This window comes from Calliopsis andreniformis, chromosome 9 (genome assembly GCF_051401765.1).
Source record: "Calliopsis andreniformis isolate RMS-2024a chromosome 9, iyCalAndr_principal, whole genome shotgun sequence".
NCBI classification, from domain to species: Eukaryota; Metazoa; Arthropoda; class Insecta; order Hymenoptera; family Andrenidae; genus Calliopsis; species Calliopsis andreniformis.
Genome location: NC_135070.1, coordinates 2,125,718 through 2,142,984, shown reverse-complemented (window position 1 = coordinate 2,142,984; position 17,267 = coordinate 2,125,718). Strand labels below are relative to the sequence as shown.

The 17,267-nt window shown below is 31.4% G+C and overlaps 1 protein-coding gene across 1 annotated transcript in view; it reads left to right on the top strand.

The window, feature by feature from the left end:
• The first annotated feature begins 909 nt into the window (after positions 1 to 909).
• The window catches only part of Stv (BAG domain-containing protein starvin), a 65,699-nt gene continuing 49,341 nt past the window's right edge, over positions 910 to 17,267 (top strand). The window contains exon 1 of the mRNA XM_076385398.1: positions 910 to 1,240. Coding sequence (XP_076241513.1) covers positions 1,067 to 1,240 — 174 coding nt within the window. The 5' untranslated portion in view covers positions 910 to 1,066. The remainder of the gene's footprint in view (positions 1,241 to 17,267) is intronic.

Sequence of the window (17,267 nt, the reverse complement as noted above, 5' to 3'; positions counted from 1 at the left end):
TTTATTAGGTTATATAATCAATCAGGAAAAATAATGCAAAAGCTTATATAAACAGTGATAACCGATTGCAGAGAAGTGTATTAATTAACGTACAATAAAATTTTGCATGTATTGTGTAACAATATGCAGTACATTTACATCTCACAATTCACAACGTCAGTTACTGAAAATGCCTCATGCATCTACACGTGAGAATCTTTCAAAAGCAACACATACATTTACAGGCGCAGAACGCAGTATCAATCATGAATGCTGTTACGACTATTAATCGATATTATAAAATATCTCTTTTATTATCTTTTTTCACATTTCTAGTAAAGAAGAACTCGCATTACTTAAACGTTCTTAAAATTAACAATAACAATAAAAATTTAACAATTTAAACAATCTAAATCTAGACACCCGAAACGAGGAACAAATTTCGGAAACAACAGTCGAAAATCAATCATTCTATACAATTGTCGAAGCTCTTAGAAAAATATACTATGTTTAATCATGAAGTTTATTTTTTCGTTTGTTATATAAGACCAAACGTAATTTCTTCGAATACAACGTTTGATTGTGTTGCGACAAATGAAAGTATTACGCGATACGTTCCACGCCGAGTTATAAATAAAAAAAAATGCAAAACTTAAATAGCTCCTGATTAAATTTAGATTCGTAACGTGCGTACCGCTGCGTTCATACGCACTTGCATCGAGATCTTCGGGTTGCTGTTTCGAAGAATATCAATCGTCTCGGCAATCCGTGTGTTTCGATTGGTCGGTGATCGAACGTGGGCCAATCAGCCAGCGACGATTTGCCTCGAGGAGTCACGATCGCGAGGGTCGCGGCGCGCACGCGCGGTATTTGATTACTTTCGCCACGATACCGCGCGAGCTTTCAGTCACGCGCAACGTCTCGCATGGGGCTCGCGTAAGAGTGTATGTTCCACGGTGGAAACGAAGCTTGCCAACACGAGAGACGTTCTTCTGTGCTAAATTCGGTGTTCTTCGGCAAAAGTACAACACGAGTGCAACCAGCTCCGAACCGCGCATGAAACAGTTGCGTGCACGTACACGCGAACATGTCTTTCTATTTTCGCGATAAGCCGAAATTCGGCGACAGATTGCGCGGCAAATCCAGCGACGAACTTCTGCAGGAGATCAAACAGCAATTCGATGAAGACAGCAAGTCTTTCTTCGAGCCGACCGGCAGATCGGGACGCGACCCGTTCGAACGGCACAGCGCATTCCCGAGGGTGAGTTTTTCCTTCATTTAATATGTAAAGTTAACCCTTTTCAATTGACTAGCGTTGTTAAGAGGATATTACGAAGGCAAAATCGTAAGTCTTCGAGTGCAAAGGGTTAAACTGCGCGCTCCTAAGAACGGCTCTCTAAGAAACAGTTTTTTAAATTAATCTATGCTTGTTGAACTGCTGACTGTTGAGTCGAAGACTGAAGTTTGAAGGCTTACGTATATCTTCGATGTGGTTTTTCTTTTGTGCTTATCAAAATTTCGATGATGAGCTTGAAAATAACTGTTTTGAGCGTTTTTTAATTTCTTTCTTTTCTTTTGGACATTGCGAACAATTGATGTTTCAATATTTGAAACTGTCTTTAGATGTGATACGACTAGTCGTACTAAAAATTCTTTATTTATAGAGTGGCCTAATTTCTACGTCGTTTTCTCTGCTTGCTGGTTATTCCTGTCGCGATCTTGATATTTTCAGAAGGCAAAGGAGTGAAAAAACGTCGCGCTCGTTGGATATCGGAATTCGAGGATCGCCGGTTGAGCGAATAAAAATGCGTCGCGAATGTGAGTGAGCATAATCAACGATAGGGAAAATTTGAAACCGAGAAAGTAACAGGGCCACAGATCGAAAGATTTTTTAATGTTAAAGACTTTCAGTTTTTTCGTGAATTATTCTCAAATCCACATAGTCTGTACCATACCAGTTCTGGTTCGAAGAACGTTTCTAAATCCTTTTGCAATGATTTAGCTGCTCAGATGCCAAGCTGAACAATACCATAAAACACAAAGCAAAGAAAAGTGCAAATACGATAAATAATGTATTTTAGAATTCAGCTAGAAGTAAACAATCAAAATAATCTACTATAGTGAATTGTTTAGGAGATAAGTAGCTTTGTTCTTATGATATTGAATTCTTGAATTAGCACTTAATATTTGTCAAAATAATTTCAGAAATATATTAAATGTTATTCACCAACTATACATAATTTTATTATTTTATAACAATAGATACAGTTATGCGGGCAAATTTCTCTGTTTGTGAAAAGTTGACTATTCGCCAGAGTCGCGTGCTCTGACGACAAAAATAAAAGTTTTAACAAAAACTGGAATTGATTACTTTGGTTCCTGAAAGGCTCAATTGTAAAGTGTGTTTGTAACATTTAACTTAGAAAACACAAATTTTCTAATGATATAGTTTTTATTTCTATTTGCATATAGTGGTTTTGGAGGTGGAATGCTTCGTTCTTGAAGGGTTAGAACTTGGAATGTGGCAAAGCTGATCGAAACTGGATTAATTTCTATCTTATTTTTTATGTGTGAGATGTAGTGTTTTCTTGATGTAGTATTGCGACTCGTTACTAATGACAACTTCATAGATTGCAATATATTAACTTTATATATTACTTCCGAGATTGATGTATCTACAATTAGTACATACGTATCTTATCAAAGTTAATGTTTCTGAGGCCAAGTCATGCACGTACCTTTATATGCACCCTGAAATGTGGTTAAGAGTGTATAAGAAACAAAACTAATTTGTTTCGAATAATTTCAAGATTTAGAGAATATGGTAATGATCCTGTATCGAGACTATCTAATCAGATCTCTATTGGATTGATTCTTCAAGAAACCCAAATTGGGAGTCGCAAATCATTGAAGATGTTAAACAAAATTACTTCTTAAAGGGTTATGCTTACGTGTGATATTTTTTTTGAGAGTAGAAGATTTTTTAAAAATAACCGTCCCTGTATTGGAAAGAATACATTTTAAAGTACTTATAGTAAATTTTCGTAGAGCAAAATATAAATAAACAAGAGAAATGTCAGCGATTTCGCGGGAGTTTTACGGTGACCACTCTAACTATTCCATAGTTCATTTAAAACTGAAAAATCGAGTAAGTTTCGTTGGTATATTAAATTACCTGTAGCCTGATTGGACAGTTTCTTGAGAAATTAATTTTTGACACAAGGTGGCTGTTTGAATCCGAAATATCGATTCTCGACGCTACGATCGAACATTGGACTTTTATATCTACATTTATAGAATAAGCTTATAAAAGCTGTGCAACGGTTTTCGAGTTTTTTTATTCATTCTTTTTTGGCTTATATATAGTCATTTACTCCATGTTCATATAGTATAGTCTCTGCATTAGTTGCAGCTAATAAAACTCTAATTCGCCTCTGTCTAAAAAGATCTTTTTCCTCCCGAGTGCACTGTTGCGCGCGGAGATTTGAAATATTGACGCGTGCAACGTCTTTCCTTTTAGCATATTGATGAGGCTTCAGGTCACTGTTCTATGTAATAACTTGAAACATCTTTAAAAGTACTAATGTACCTTCATTAGATACATCAGTGATGATGTAAGCACCTAGTTGTACACCTTTACTGTCACTTGGTATAGTTATTGGGCTGATTGAAGTTTCCATTCTTATTCTGAGTAAGTTTAGGTGCATACAACCGACAATTTTGTGGGTCTAACTAAAGGCCGATTATAGATTGAATAATCCTTCTTTTTTTACCTAATGGATAAGAAGACAATCGATATATAAAATTCTATTTAATCTGCAATCGGCCTTCCGTTAGAGTTACATCATCAAAATTGTCAATTATTAAATGCAGTGGGTATATGGTTTGATTTTCTTTCATAGAACTACATTTTTATGGAAGAACGTTCCTTTATTCTTCTATCGATCTTATAAGAATATCGTGGGCATAGTGATCAGTCAAATGAATGCACCATATTGTCAACGAGTCAATTACGTATGCAATAGACCTGTCATAGCCGAATTAATAGGAAGACATAATTGTTAATCTAGACAAAGGAATTTTTGGATAACAAAATAATTAGTTTCTGATAGTTTCTATCTGTAAGTCATTGGACATTTATTTATTTTGAGCAAAATGATTAGAACACAGATATAATTCTCTAGATTGATTTTATTGTTTAATTTAATGTTTAAATAAGGGATTACACCTTTTTAATATGCTATTGTTTATTTATTGCGACAGTCACGTAACTCAAAAACCATAATTTCGCGAGAAATGGCAAGCAACTTTATTTCATGCAGGAACCGGTTTTCTAATACTAATAACTCAAACAGTTATTTTTTTAATATATATAATTATTACAGTAAATAAGCGATATATTCAACTCGATAAGATGATATTCTGTATATTGTCTATTTTTGTTTTGAATGTTCAAAACTATCTAAAGAATATTTCTGGTGTAACGACGTTTCAGTGCAAATCTACTCAATGATTTAGTATAAATGCAAGGAAATACTGAGAAAAAATTTAAGCATATTTTGAAAATTTATAAAAGTAATTTAAAAGAGTTATAAGGTAACCATGCAGTTCAAATTATGGCATGGTCTATATAATCATCCGATCTCAACTCAATTGAGAAATTATGGAATGAGTTGTCCAGAAGAGTTAAAAAGAATGTGCCCAAAATTAAAAATAAACCTATGAAAGAAGTTAGAAGAAGGTTCAAAAGATATTACTCTCAAAATATTAATAAAATTAATGAAAAGGGTGCTGCTATTAGTTCACGCGGTCGTATGCGCACTAATAAAGAAAATATATATAATACTAATAAAGAAAATGTATATAATTAATTACATTATTTTTAACATCATACATCCGACATGAACAGATGATTCAAGTGGACAGGTAGTAATTCTACATGAAAAAATAAGTTGAAAATATAGAATAAAATTTTGGAATGATATAATACTTCGTTTTTAAGAAAATTGACTTTGAATTTTAGCTGAGAACAAGAGTATCGAAGTACAATTTTAGACACTTGAGGGGTAAAGGAGGAGAACGGAATGTTTCTAGCTTACAGTAGAGAAAGTCAGTGGTCAGATTGTGAGTATTTCCTTTTCTCTGTGTACCCTTTAAGCACCTAGAACTGTACTTCCGTATACTTGTACTCAAACACAATTTTCTCAAGAACAAAGCGCAATATTAAAAATTTGTATTGTATATTTTTGACTTACATTGGTTCATATAGAATCACTGTCTTTTTCCTTGTACCAGTTCTGGAACATCTTATATACATATATTCCTCGAAACATGCATATGCTTACGTACATAAATACGTAATGCAATTTTTAATATTATTTATTTACTGCTAATTTTGTTATACTTTCACTTCTTCAAGTTTTTTAATTGTCTCGTCTTTTGTATGGGTAGTTAGAACTCTACATTTCCATTTAGTTGCCACTAGTACATAATAGTATTATGTATAGAGTGTGCGAAATGTGGGAAATTTTAAGGGGTAATTTTACATGTAAAATAAAAACAAATGAAGATAGGCAAAATTGCGTTTCAGACTTCATTTCCGAGTCATTAATTGTGAAAAAATCCGAAATATGCTTGACTCGAGATTTATTCTACTGACTTTGCTGTGTTTGACCTGGTTACTGCATGATGGTAGTAGACTAAGTCTCATATTAAATATATATCACGCGAATTTTAGACGTTTTTGGAACAATGAATAACTCTGAAATGAAGTTCCAAACAAAATTTCGTTGTTCTTCATTTTCGTCCTAGTTTAGTCGACATATAAAGTCGCCTATTAAAATTTCTGACACGTGTCGTCAAACAGCCTCTATAGATAGTTTCATTTTAAATTATTATAAATGTTATGATTAGAACTCATTTCTTCAAAAAAAGAAAGTAGAGGAAGATTGAACAAAACAATGTAAGTAGATAAATGTTATTATAGCTATGTATTGTTGTGCTGTAGGTGATGCTATGTTATTGTTTATAGTATACATTTTTTCTATATCAAGTACAAATATAGAATATTCGACAACAGATATCAACAATTTTCAAGAGTAATTCTACATGCTAAAATAGGATGAAAATAAAAAAGATGCGTTTAGAATGCGTCTAACTTGGGTACTTACCTACTTCCGTCATGCAGTCGCCAAGTCAGGTCCAGCGATGTTAGTAGAATGAGACAGTAGAATAAGTCTAGTCAGACGCATTTTATGGGCCCTTTAATTTAAACGAAGCTTCGAAAACAATTTTTCCATTTTTGATTTGCGTTTTATTTTGACATGTAGAGTCATCTCTTACAATTTTTGACACCTGTTGTTGTATATCCTGTATTTGGAAAATAATTGAAAAAGCAAACTGTGCACAGCGGATACATGGCAAACAATAAATTGGAGGTCATAATATTGATATTTTATAAACGAGATTTGTGAGTGTTTAGTGAATAATGTACAAAAAGTATACTGTGCGTTTTAGTGAAATTTTATTTGGCTTTTTAATGTGTTTACATTTTTTGTAATCTGTTTGATTGTACATATAATGTCAGATGGTTTTCTATAAAACTGCACAGTCAAACAAAACAGAGTATTCTATTTTATTTGGTTAATTTTAATATTATTATTATATTAATAAAATCATGAGAATTTTTACATTGATTTGAATAAGTACCACTTTTTGTCCAACCTTCCCCTATACAGAAATATTACAGAAATATTCAAACTTCACTATATTTTTAATTATTTTGCCCTAAATGTTAAATAAATATGATTATGAATAATTAAAAATATATTTCAATATTTTTTTGTTAAAGTCTAACATAAGGTAAAATATTTTTTTAATTATTCATATCACATGCTCGCTTCAAAAGTAATACAGCTCAGGAAACATAGTTTATAAATTACAACCATACAGCAGTTTAATATAAAGTATATTTTTTTTTTTTTTTTACTTTTTTGAGTTGTCACTTTTAAAGCAAGTGCGCGGTATATTTATTTAAAATATAAGGCAAAATAGTTAAAAGTGTCGTGGTGTCTGAATATTTCTATCATAGACTATTTGCTGTACATGAGTATAAGCATTAGATACAATGGAAAAAATACATATTTGAATTGTAGAGCATTCAGATATTAACCCTTGGCCAGCGAACGTTGGGTCAAAAATGACCTGGTGTTCGCTAAATGTGCGCATGGGAGCATTAGTCTGCCATTTGAGAGTTAAAATATTTGGATCCGCGAAGCTCTACTGTAGTTTATGACGATATCATTACCGTTACAGATTTATCGATACAGTTAAAGATAACGAATTATCTTATCGTAATCATCTTGTCTTTGGAGCATCGCTTGGAAACAAAGCATTCGATCGCAGTTTGACGGGTTAGATCGTGGAAAGAAGTACGTAACGTTGCCTGACTTCGACAATGACCTTCCATTTTCATGTAAATAAGTTTGGGCGTTCTTCGTACACGTTATCTTCCACTAGGATATAATTGCTTTCATCTGTGGTACGTAAATAGTTTCAACTAATAAAACTAAAAATAAAAGTGTCGATGTATCTACCTGTATTAGTAAGGAGTGAACTGCGGATGTTGTAGGTGTGCATTTATGTAAAATTCAAATGTGCAGGAAGGAAAATGTGTAGGTATTTAAAGTAGATCTTGTAAAACTGAGTATTTGTGTTTGCTACTCAGAATTTTACAAATACATATTTTTATTTTGCGAATTAATCGGTAAATGTATAATACTTACGCGCTTGGTTAATCATGTATTAGAAATTACACGAATTGATGTATGGATACGTAAATACGTGCACACATTTGCACATACTTAAGTATACGTGGAATGAACATCTCTAAAAAAACGGTACAAAGAAAAGTGAATACTTTAAAAGGAATTATCTTACATGGTACAAAAAATTATGTAAAAAAGTCGTACAAAAGCTGATTTGCAATCAAGTATGAAACTTATAAATAAAATTAAAATATTAAACTAACATAGACAAATACATTTAGTAAACTTTTTTTTTTTTATAAATATATAAAAGAGAAGTTCTGAAAAATCTGTATTTTATTCATCGAATAGTAAAACAAATTTGTTTTCCTATTATTGGAATAAAATCACTTTCATCGTTTGAAATATCTTCTGTCTTATCATTTTGTATCAATTGTGGACGTCTGTTTTACCTTTTCCGAATTATTTGAAATAGGTATGTATGTAAAAGTAAATAAAACGTGTAAATAAAACCGTGTAAATAATGTGAATCGTGTAAAAAATACCGTATAAAAAGAAACCCAAGTGTACTTTCAGCATTATCATGCAGTAGTAATAATACAGTTCTATATCTGGAAAATTTCCCCACACAGTTTGCCAGTATTATGATTCATTGTTACTCTTCAAATTAAGATGTTCATGAGATACGGAACGAAAGTAAGTCAACCGTTATCGACGATTACAATCCACAATTAGGTATTTACTTGCTGTAAATTTATTGCTATTTCCACCGTTTCTTGAAACTGCTGTCTCATTCTTAATCTTATTTCTAATAAAACACGTTCATAAATTAATTGATTACATTAACCAGAAACGTGCATTTTGCACTCCATAAGCCTGTTTATTAGTAACTAATCACGAGTTTATGTATGTAGGTACAATCGAATAACGTTAGTAAATCCATTTGATTATAATACTTATATCGATAAACCATTTGGATAAAGGGAATGTGTTCTGTTACTTATTTTTTTAATCAAACTAAAGTAAGCTACCATGAAGAAAAGTTTTCCTCAAAACCGTATCTCTCATTCAAAATTCGCCAGTGAGTCATGAAGTTATGCCGAGGGAAAGACTGTATCAAGAAATAAGCTTCGACTATAAAACGAAGGAGTCAAATGAATGACAATCCGAAGGATATTACGAGTCATGGATTTCCTACCTTTTACGTGCGCCCTCATTTCGTTTGACACCGATTGACGATTTGGATCGTAGAATGACGTGGCGCGGGACCGATAAATCGAATGATCTCCTCGTGGAAATTTGTCCTCGGTCGGTCGTTGGTTAATGACAACGGAAATTATCATGGTTGAAAACGATCTTCAACGAAAGTGAAATTCGAGGGTTTAGTAAGCTATAGTCACCCTTGCTATTAGGACATTTCCTGTTAGTCATATTTGTATATCTTTGAATTGGAAAACTTTGATTCGGTTAGATTCAGGGTTGCCCAATAAATGTAACGCTGCGGGCGTTCTGTAGTGCTTTGACAGTGTTTGCGAAATTGCTCGTACTTATAAGGGTAAATATTCCAATATTAGAATACTTAAGATGTCAAATCTTCCAGCAAATGAAAAATCTAAAAATGCATGTTTCCACAAAGTGAGTCCTAGTAGCTGAGTATTTTATTTTGTGATACTATTTTTGATTTTTAATTAGGTAATTTCTAAGTTTTATAGAATTTAAAAAGAAATCGAGCATGACAGTAAACCTACATTATTAAATCACATAATCAGTTAAAAAAATAGCAATATATTACACCAACTTTTTTAAATAAGTGTTTTCTTAAAGTACGGAATTTGTTACTTTTGTATCTACCTCTAGAAACAAAAGTAACATGCGATAATATGAAGTAAGGACAATGACTACATCCTATTTAAATTTAAAAATTACATTAAATACCTACATTAAAATTAAAAATAAGTAAGCTGATTTTTCTTGATTTACTTTCGAAGTTATTATTGAAATATGGTAACTGTGGCCCCATTAGCAGAATCACTGTTTTTTCCAATTTAGACGTGGATTATGTTCATTTCTTTCATGGAATTTTATCTTTATTTAAAATTAATATATGTAAAATTACGTTTCTAATCCATGATTATTTGTAGATGCGTTTACAGTTCGTTTACAATATTAATAATAATTGAAGTTTAAAATTAAATAAAATTAGTATGAAATACCGAAACATGACCGGCTATTAGGACATTTACTTCATACCGTGTTCTTACTCCTCGTGAAACGGTTTTACAATTATTAGAACGCGATCCTTTCTGAATATAATAGTTCTTTTAGTATATATGTAAGCATGCTCATAATAGACGTAAAAGACTCGTTAGCGAAATCATTTTATACTCTATATGTATGTATGTAATTAATCATAATATTCACAGATACGTAAATTATATTTATTATATTACTACATGTTATTTAATTCTGCATAAGTTCTTGGCCCTGTTTTCTTTCGATTCTTTTTAACAGTACAGTGTGCTGATTTTCCGCTACTGTGGTAACTTTAATCTCCCGTATCGTGGACCGTTGTCTTCAATAATTTCAATTAGGCAGTTGCATGTATATAATGCGTTTCAATTTTTCTTCAGAACGTAAATTGTATATGACACTTCTTGCAACATTGAACATGGAAATATTCAGTTTTTTAGATTGGCCTGTTTTGCAGATTTTATTTGTAGGAACAGTTTTCTAACAAGTTTTTCTGCAATACTGAGCTTTGTCACAGGTTACAAAGCTTTTGCAATAGTTCTTGCAACAAAATGTGGACTATCGTTCGGTAGAGCTTATTACTTTACTGTTGCTCATGTACACTTCCGTGTATAAGTATTTGGACACTTTCATATTAGTGGAAATGCATGAAATACCTACATTTTCTTGTTTATACTAATTGATACTAAATGTTACTCTCATCAATATTTGTAAACCTTACATAATCGTCTGAGATAATATTTGTAGCCAAAACTGTATTGTATAATTTTACTTGGTGTATTTTACGTATTTCAATAACGTGAAAGTGTCCAAATACTTATGCACGATAGTGTATCTAGAAGGAGTCATTTGTCAAATTGCCATAAGGATAAAGGCCTATGGAATTTGCAGATGGTATAAACAGGTACTGAAACAAGGAACTATCATAAAAACAAATGATCAATGAATAAGTAGCCGTTTTACAACTTTTAGCTGTGTTAAACTGGATTATTGAAAAAAGAAAGGTGGTTGACTCTCTTTCTTAGTCACACGCACCCTGAACTACTATAACAAATCCCTCAATAGTACAATCACAAGGTATCTGCCATTAAAATTTTTCAGAAATATACTATAGTTAACAAAGTAATAGAAATTAATTCACATTTCTTTACAAAAGAATTCAGTGGAATTTTCCAATCAACTTAGTACATTCTAACATTTTTAGCGTATGTAACACCGTGCTGAAACATGATGTTTTCGAGAATACAGGTTCATGCAAAAACTTGTTACTTTATAATGTCGTTCTACCTGAGTGCATACCGCACATGTATTTCACAAGTGACACAACTCAAAAGAGTATGTTTTCTAAGATGGAAAAAAACTATTTGTGAGTTTAGAAGAAATTATATACTAAACTAATAAAATTGACAAAAAGAATAACAAAAATTAATATTACCTAATAAAAGTCTTATTCGTACAATTCGTGTAAAGAAGTCGCTTATTACTTGCAATAAATGGTTTTGTCCACGCTATTTATTAGTTGAAAAATATTTTGAATCCATTCTTGGATTTTGAAGCTTACTTAGTCAAATTTTTTAAATAAATAGGGGTGTATTCATTCATCTGTGTTATGGTTGTAATTAACCCTCTGTGGATATACTTGATTTTCACATCTTCCGTGGGAAAACTGGGGCTAAGCTTTCAAAAAATCTGAAAAACTTTTGAAACACTTATTGAAGTCTCTATTTTAATGTATTCATAGTGTATATGCTCATAAAGGGCTAACAAAATCACGATTTTAAATAGCCATTTTTGGAATACGCTTGCGATATGTAGGTACTTAACCTTCGCGACAAATCTTGTCCCATATAGGTTCGTTGGGTACAGATAGATCATTTGTATAAATAATAGTTCGATAGAATTGTAAACATTTTCACAAATAGATATTATTTATAGTTGCGGGCGCGGTTAACGACCAGAATGGAGAAAGCTGACTATAAATTGAACTATTTGCGAATTGTAGTCACTAAACCAACGAAACGACATCTTACGTTTCCATTTTGTGATCCAGTATACGGGAAAAGATACGTACATATGTACGTACTCACATGGAACATACTGGTCTGATTGACTTTTAGATTCGAGTAGCAAGCAAGTTTCGTCGCGTTCGTTTCGAGGCACGTGCTGCACAACTTAAAATACGCCACCACGCACGCGTGTACGCCTTCATACCCATCCTTTATACAGAGTGAGGCATTTAAAATTGGTTACCTGAATAACTTAGCTGCTACTGGTGATAGGAAAAAATTCCAACGACCAAAGAAGATATGAAAGAGCGTATAAGAAGAGCTTGTGCCGTGATAAACACAACTGAAATTCAACATGCCGTATTATCTGTCAAGCAACGATTCAGAGCATGCATCAATGTTCAAGGTCACTATTTTGAATACTTGTATTAGTCGTGTATTACTGTGCTTATTAACGGTGCTTGATCATTTCCTCAAAGTGAATTATTTTCCATCACAACTGGCTTAACCTAAACCACGAATGACCTTTCTAATAGGTCATTGAATTCGTTTTGAAATACTGTATCAAAATGTAAGTAAAAAAACATACCGTTCCATTTAAAAACACAGAGATGACCATCATATCTCTTTGACGCCTTCGCCTATCAAAAAAGTAGTAACATCAGATGATCAGCTTCTCGATACCAAATAATTTTGGCCTGATGCATTTTATACTATCACCAATAGCAGCCAAGTTATTCAGGTGGCCGGTTTTAAGTGCCTCGTTTAGTATGATGATTTTTTTGTAATACATAAACAATAGATTGTCTTAGCCTAACATTTTTGTACGCAGAGTAGTGGGAAAAATTGATTCGTGTATAAAACTAATGATATATGTAGGTAATAGTGGACAGTGGTAATAATCACATATGTATAGTGGCCAAACTGTGGCTCGCGAGCCACCTGTTGGTTCTTTTAAACATTTGCAGCAGCTTCTGAGCTCATATACTTCATAGTTAAAATTAATTTATAATACATCTATTTTCTAAGAAAGATTTTTCACCCTTTTTTCTACATACGAATATGTTAATACTAATGAACGTACCTATGACAGTATTTTAATTAATATACAAGGTGTTTGGCTATAAGTAGTAAAAAAAAGGCATAATTCTATATGCCAAGTTAAAATAAAATTCAGAAATGATTTCTATTTTGACTAATTGTTAGAAATATACCTAAAATGACTTATTTTATTGACCATGGATTATTCTGTTAACATCACTATTTCTGACCTGGCATGGAAGCTGGCAGTAGAATATGTCCTGGATCAGGTACATTTCAAGCATTTTTGGAATAATTAATAATTTTGAAATAAAATCTTAAACTTAATTCTGTAATTTTTTATTTCTTTTCTATTTTGGCATATAGGATCACCTTTTAAAATTTCTGACACTTGTTGAACAATCTGTATGAAATATCGTTTCAAAGGAAGCTCGATTATTTTTGATAGGTAAAATATAGCTTCTATTAGACAAGGTTTGATCACCACTGTAATATATTAGAAAGAACAAATGACTATTGTAATTTATTCTTGTTTTTAAAGTATTGGTCATTAGCAAACGCAACTCTTATTAGTTCTTCTTAATATTTTTCAATGTTGTTTAAATACAGAGACTTTCCTGTCCAGTCCAGAAATCGAAATTTTTAAATTAATAAAACTTCGCAGTTCTTCTGGAATACGAATGAAAGTATAATTCTGATAAAATATAAAATCATTTTCAACAATTCTTACGATATGATTCTTTATATGTCTCTAAATAAGATCCATATGTTTGTTATTATTTATTCGCTTTCCGACAAATTTTTTATATCTGTTCTTCTATAAATAGCTTATGCTGGTTTAAATCAGAAAGCTGCAATTACATGTCTCTGTGTTCCTTAACAATTTATCATGTTTCTTTGCAGAAAGTACGAGATACTTAAGAAATACAATATTTAACACCAAACAGAAATTCAATTTAAACAAATCTGATTTAAATTTCTAATTCTTTTTATCATGATTCAGAAAATAAAAACAAATCAATATAATTGTTATGGAAAAACATGTATCAAATTTGTTTTACCTAATCCAGTTCTACAATTTGTTTAAACTTATGAACGTCGTGTATTCTAACCAATTTCAACCAAACAGTGATCGTCCAAATCGCATACCCTTTATCACTCTGTAGAGGCACCACTAAACGGAACTTCCAACGCTGGCCATATTGATCTCATTTCATTCTATGGCCATTGCGTCGTCACCCTCTTGCAATTCGAAAGGGGCGTTTATTGGGGTGGGTTTTAATAGGCCGTTACTCAGTCTGTCTTCTACGAAAGCCCATTTCATCTCGAGGGACACATTCGGTCTGAAGTGGTGTACTTTTAGGGCGAAACTGCACCCAGAGTGGTCTTGGTTGTACACTTTTCAGGCCAGTAGGGCTACTGATTCACCTCTTTACATATTTCGTAGATGATAGATGAATCATAAGTGAGCGAAAATATTATTTTTGATACTTGAATGGAATACTTTAAATACTATTTAGTGTGGGTTGGTATGAGAAATCACACAGTGTTTACTTAATGTAAATCTCAGTTTGCAATTTTACAGCAGAATTAGGTCAGTAAGTCGAATGTTTAGCTCAAGAATCACACGGTAGTTGAAACTTTTTTCTACTTGCAGTGCAAACGAAAATAGATATTTGAGATCACAATAGATAGTTGATCACATAAGTAATCTGGTCATGCAAATTATTAATTGAACGAAGTAATATATTAGGAAAGAAAAAAAATAATGAAGAATCTATTTTTTAGAAATATTTCATAAATAGTGATGTTACGAAACATTATTTTTAATTATATATCATATTATACGTATTATACCAATTGTAATTGTAAATACAAAATATTCCAAGCGCCAGTTAGGCATCCGATAATATACCTACAATTCGTTGTGTAGTGGTATTCTACTGTCAATACAAATAGCTATATTTTCTGAAACAAATTTTTTTCCATTAGTGAAAAATTTGTGAATGCAATGCTTGAAACATTCCTTAATTTTGTTACCCATAGTAACTTGAAAGAGAGTTCTAGTGCACAACGTGTAACATGTATTGAAGGCAATTTTAATAAAATAAAAAAATAAATATTAGAAGTTAACATTTTAAAAAATGATTAAATAATTTTTAAATGAATAACATTTGCAATCTGTTAAAATGTATAAAATATTTATTACAACAAAGTATCGTTTTATCTTATTTTTTAATAATATTGCTAATTTTCAATTCACTATTTTGCATTATTAATATTTAAAAAAACTAAAAAGCCATAATATGGCATTAAGGTAAGCCTAAAGCGAATATTTTATTTATTTATTACATTGAATTGAACTATTGACTAGTATCTTTCCGTATTATTATAAATACTGAACGAAATAATGCTTTAAAACAATACTTGTTGACCTATGTATATAATTCACTTGTACTTCCACCGAACTTATTTCACTTAGCCCAAGATTTTTATGATTAATTGTTGACTTCGTTATTAAAGATTTAACGAGACCGATTGAGCACTGAAATGTGTTGTTCTGGAATTTATTTCTTTTGTAGTTCATTGCTCTAGAATTTATTTATCACTCTCTACAGTTTCATATTTAGTCGCAAATCATTTGTTCAGTAGTGTTGGCTCGTCAGTGGTGTACTCTGCAAAAGACCCAGAAATAACATGTCTGTTGCCAAATGTCCGTCGAGAGTTGATTTATACATGTGTAGGTATGCTGTTTAATCGCTTTAGTGAATTTTTCTCTCGTATCTTCTCATGACAAAATGATAAAGAGTTAATCGACTGATAACATTGTTTCGAGGTGAATGAGAGAATATCTTAAAAAGTAAAGGTACAAGAAATATGTAAAACGGTTGTAAAGGGTTCATAAAAAACAACCCTTGTCAATTTCTGTCTTTTTCTAAGAATATAAAAAAGATACTGTAGTCTTTTATTTATGTTCAATTGATGAATGTTTTTTCTAACAAAATATTCATCATAGTACACATATTGTATTTTGTACAATACTCCATTACATGTACTATGAATCTCTTTTCTGTATTCTTATTTAAAAAAATTGTAAAATTTGGCAAGAACTGTTTTTGTTATGAGCTCTACAATTATATTTTGACATAAGTGGCTAAACTTTAACATAAATGGCTTTGGTTTCGATCATAGTCACTGTCATACAGATTAAATATATGCCAAAACTTCTTGGTTTAGCTGAGTCAGTGACTCGAAATTTGTTCTGCCCACAAGATGTGATTTTTTGGAGACGTTTTATTGAGTAGCACGTTAGAAACCTATATGTAAATTAATACAAAATATTTTTGTATGCTATAAAAGTGCATTAATACAATATAGAAGTTAAAGTATTCATAGTTTTGCGTTATAAAGGTATATCATTTATTAATTACCAAGAAAAAAATCCTACTGCTTACATTTTGACTAAATTACCAGAATATCTTCTTCAGTGGAGGATTCTGTGGTTGAACGACACCTTTGATAAAGATATTCAAAACAAGAATACAGTAAAATATAGGACTATAATTGACATTTAAAAATTTAAGATATTAGCTTGGAAACGAATAAATGTGTAGTTCATATAGTTTTGTTTTAATCACGAAGTTATGAGAATAATTCAAATTATTAATTCAATAGGAAGTATTGGAATTTAGTAATTGTGAAAAATAATTTCAATTATTGTATATGCATGTATGTATACCTGGCCTCTTTTTACACCGTATTTCTTTTTAAAGAATTCACATTTACACGGTTTGTTTAATATGTTTTGTTTCGAGTTATACAGTTTTGTTTATACATTTTACACAGTTTTTCACACGTTTTATTTACATTTACATGCTTAATTTAAGTAAGACAGACGTGATTGTAATTGACACACAACGATAAAACATTTCGTGCGATGAAAATGATTTTGTTTCAGCAGGTTAGTAGGAAAACGAATTCGTTATATTGTAATAGAATGCGATGATAAATAATATGTTGATTTTAAAAAAATATTTCTCATTTATTTTCAACACTAACTTTTTTTTACGTGTTTATGTAATAGGTAAAATGTTTTTTGAGAATGCATGCCTATATTTTACGTTGCTTTTTGTACAGTTTGGGTTAGTTTAACATAAATTGTATACTTTGTTGAAAACCAATTTTTACTTTAGTATACTTTATTATATATAATATTCTTTTATGC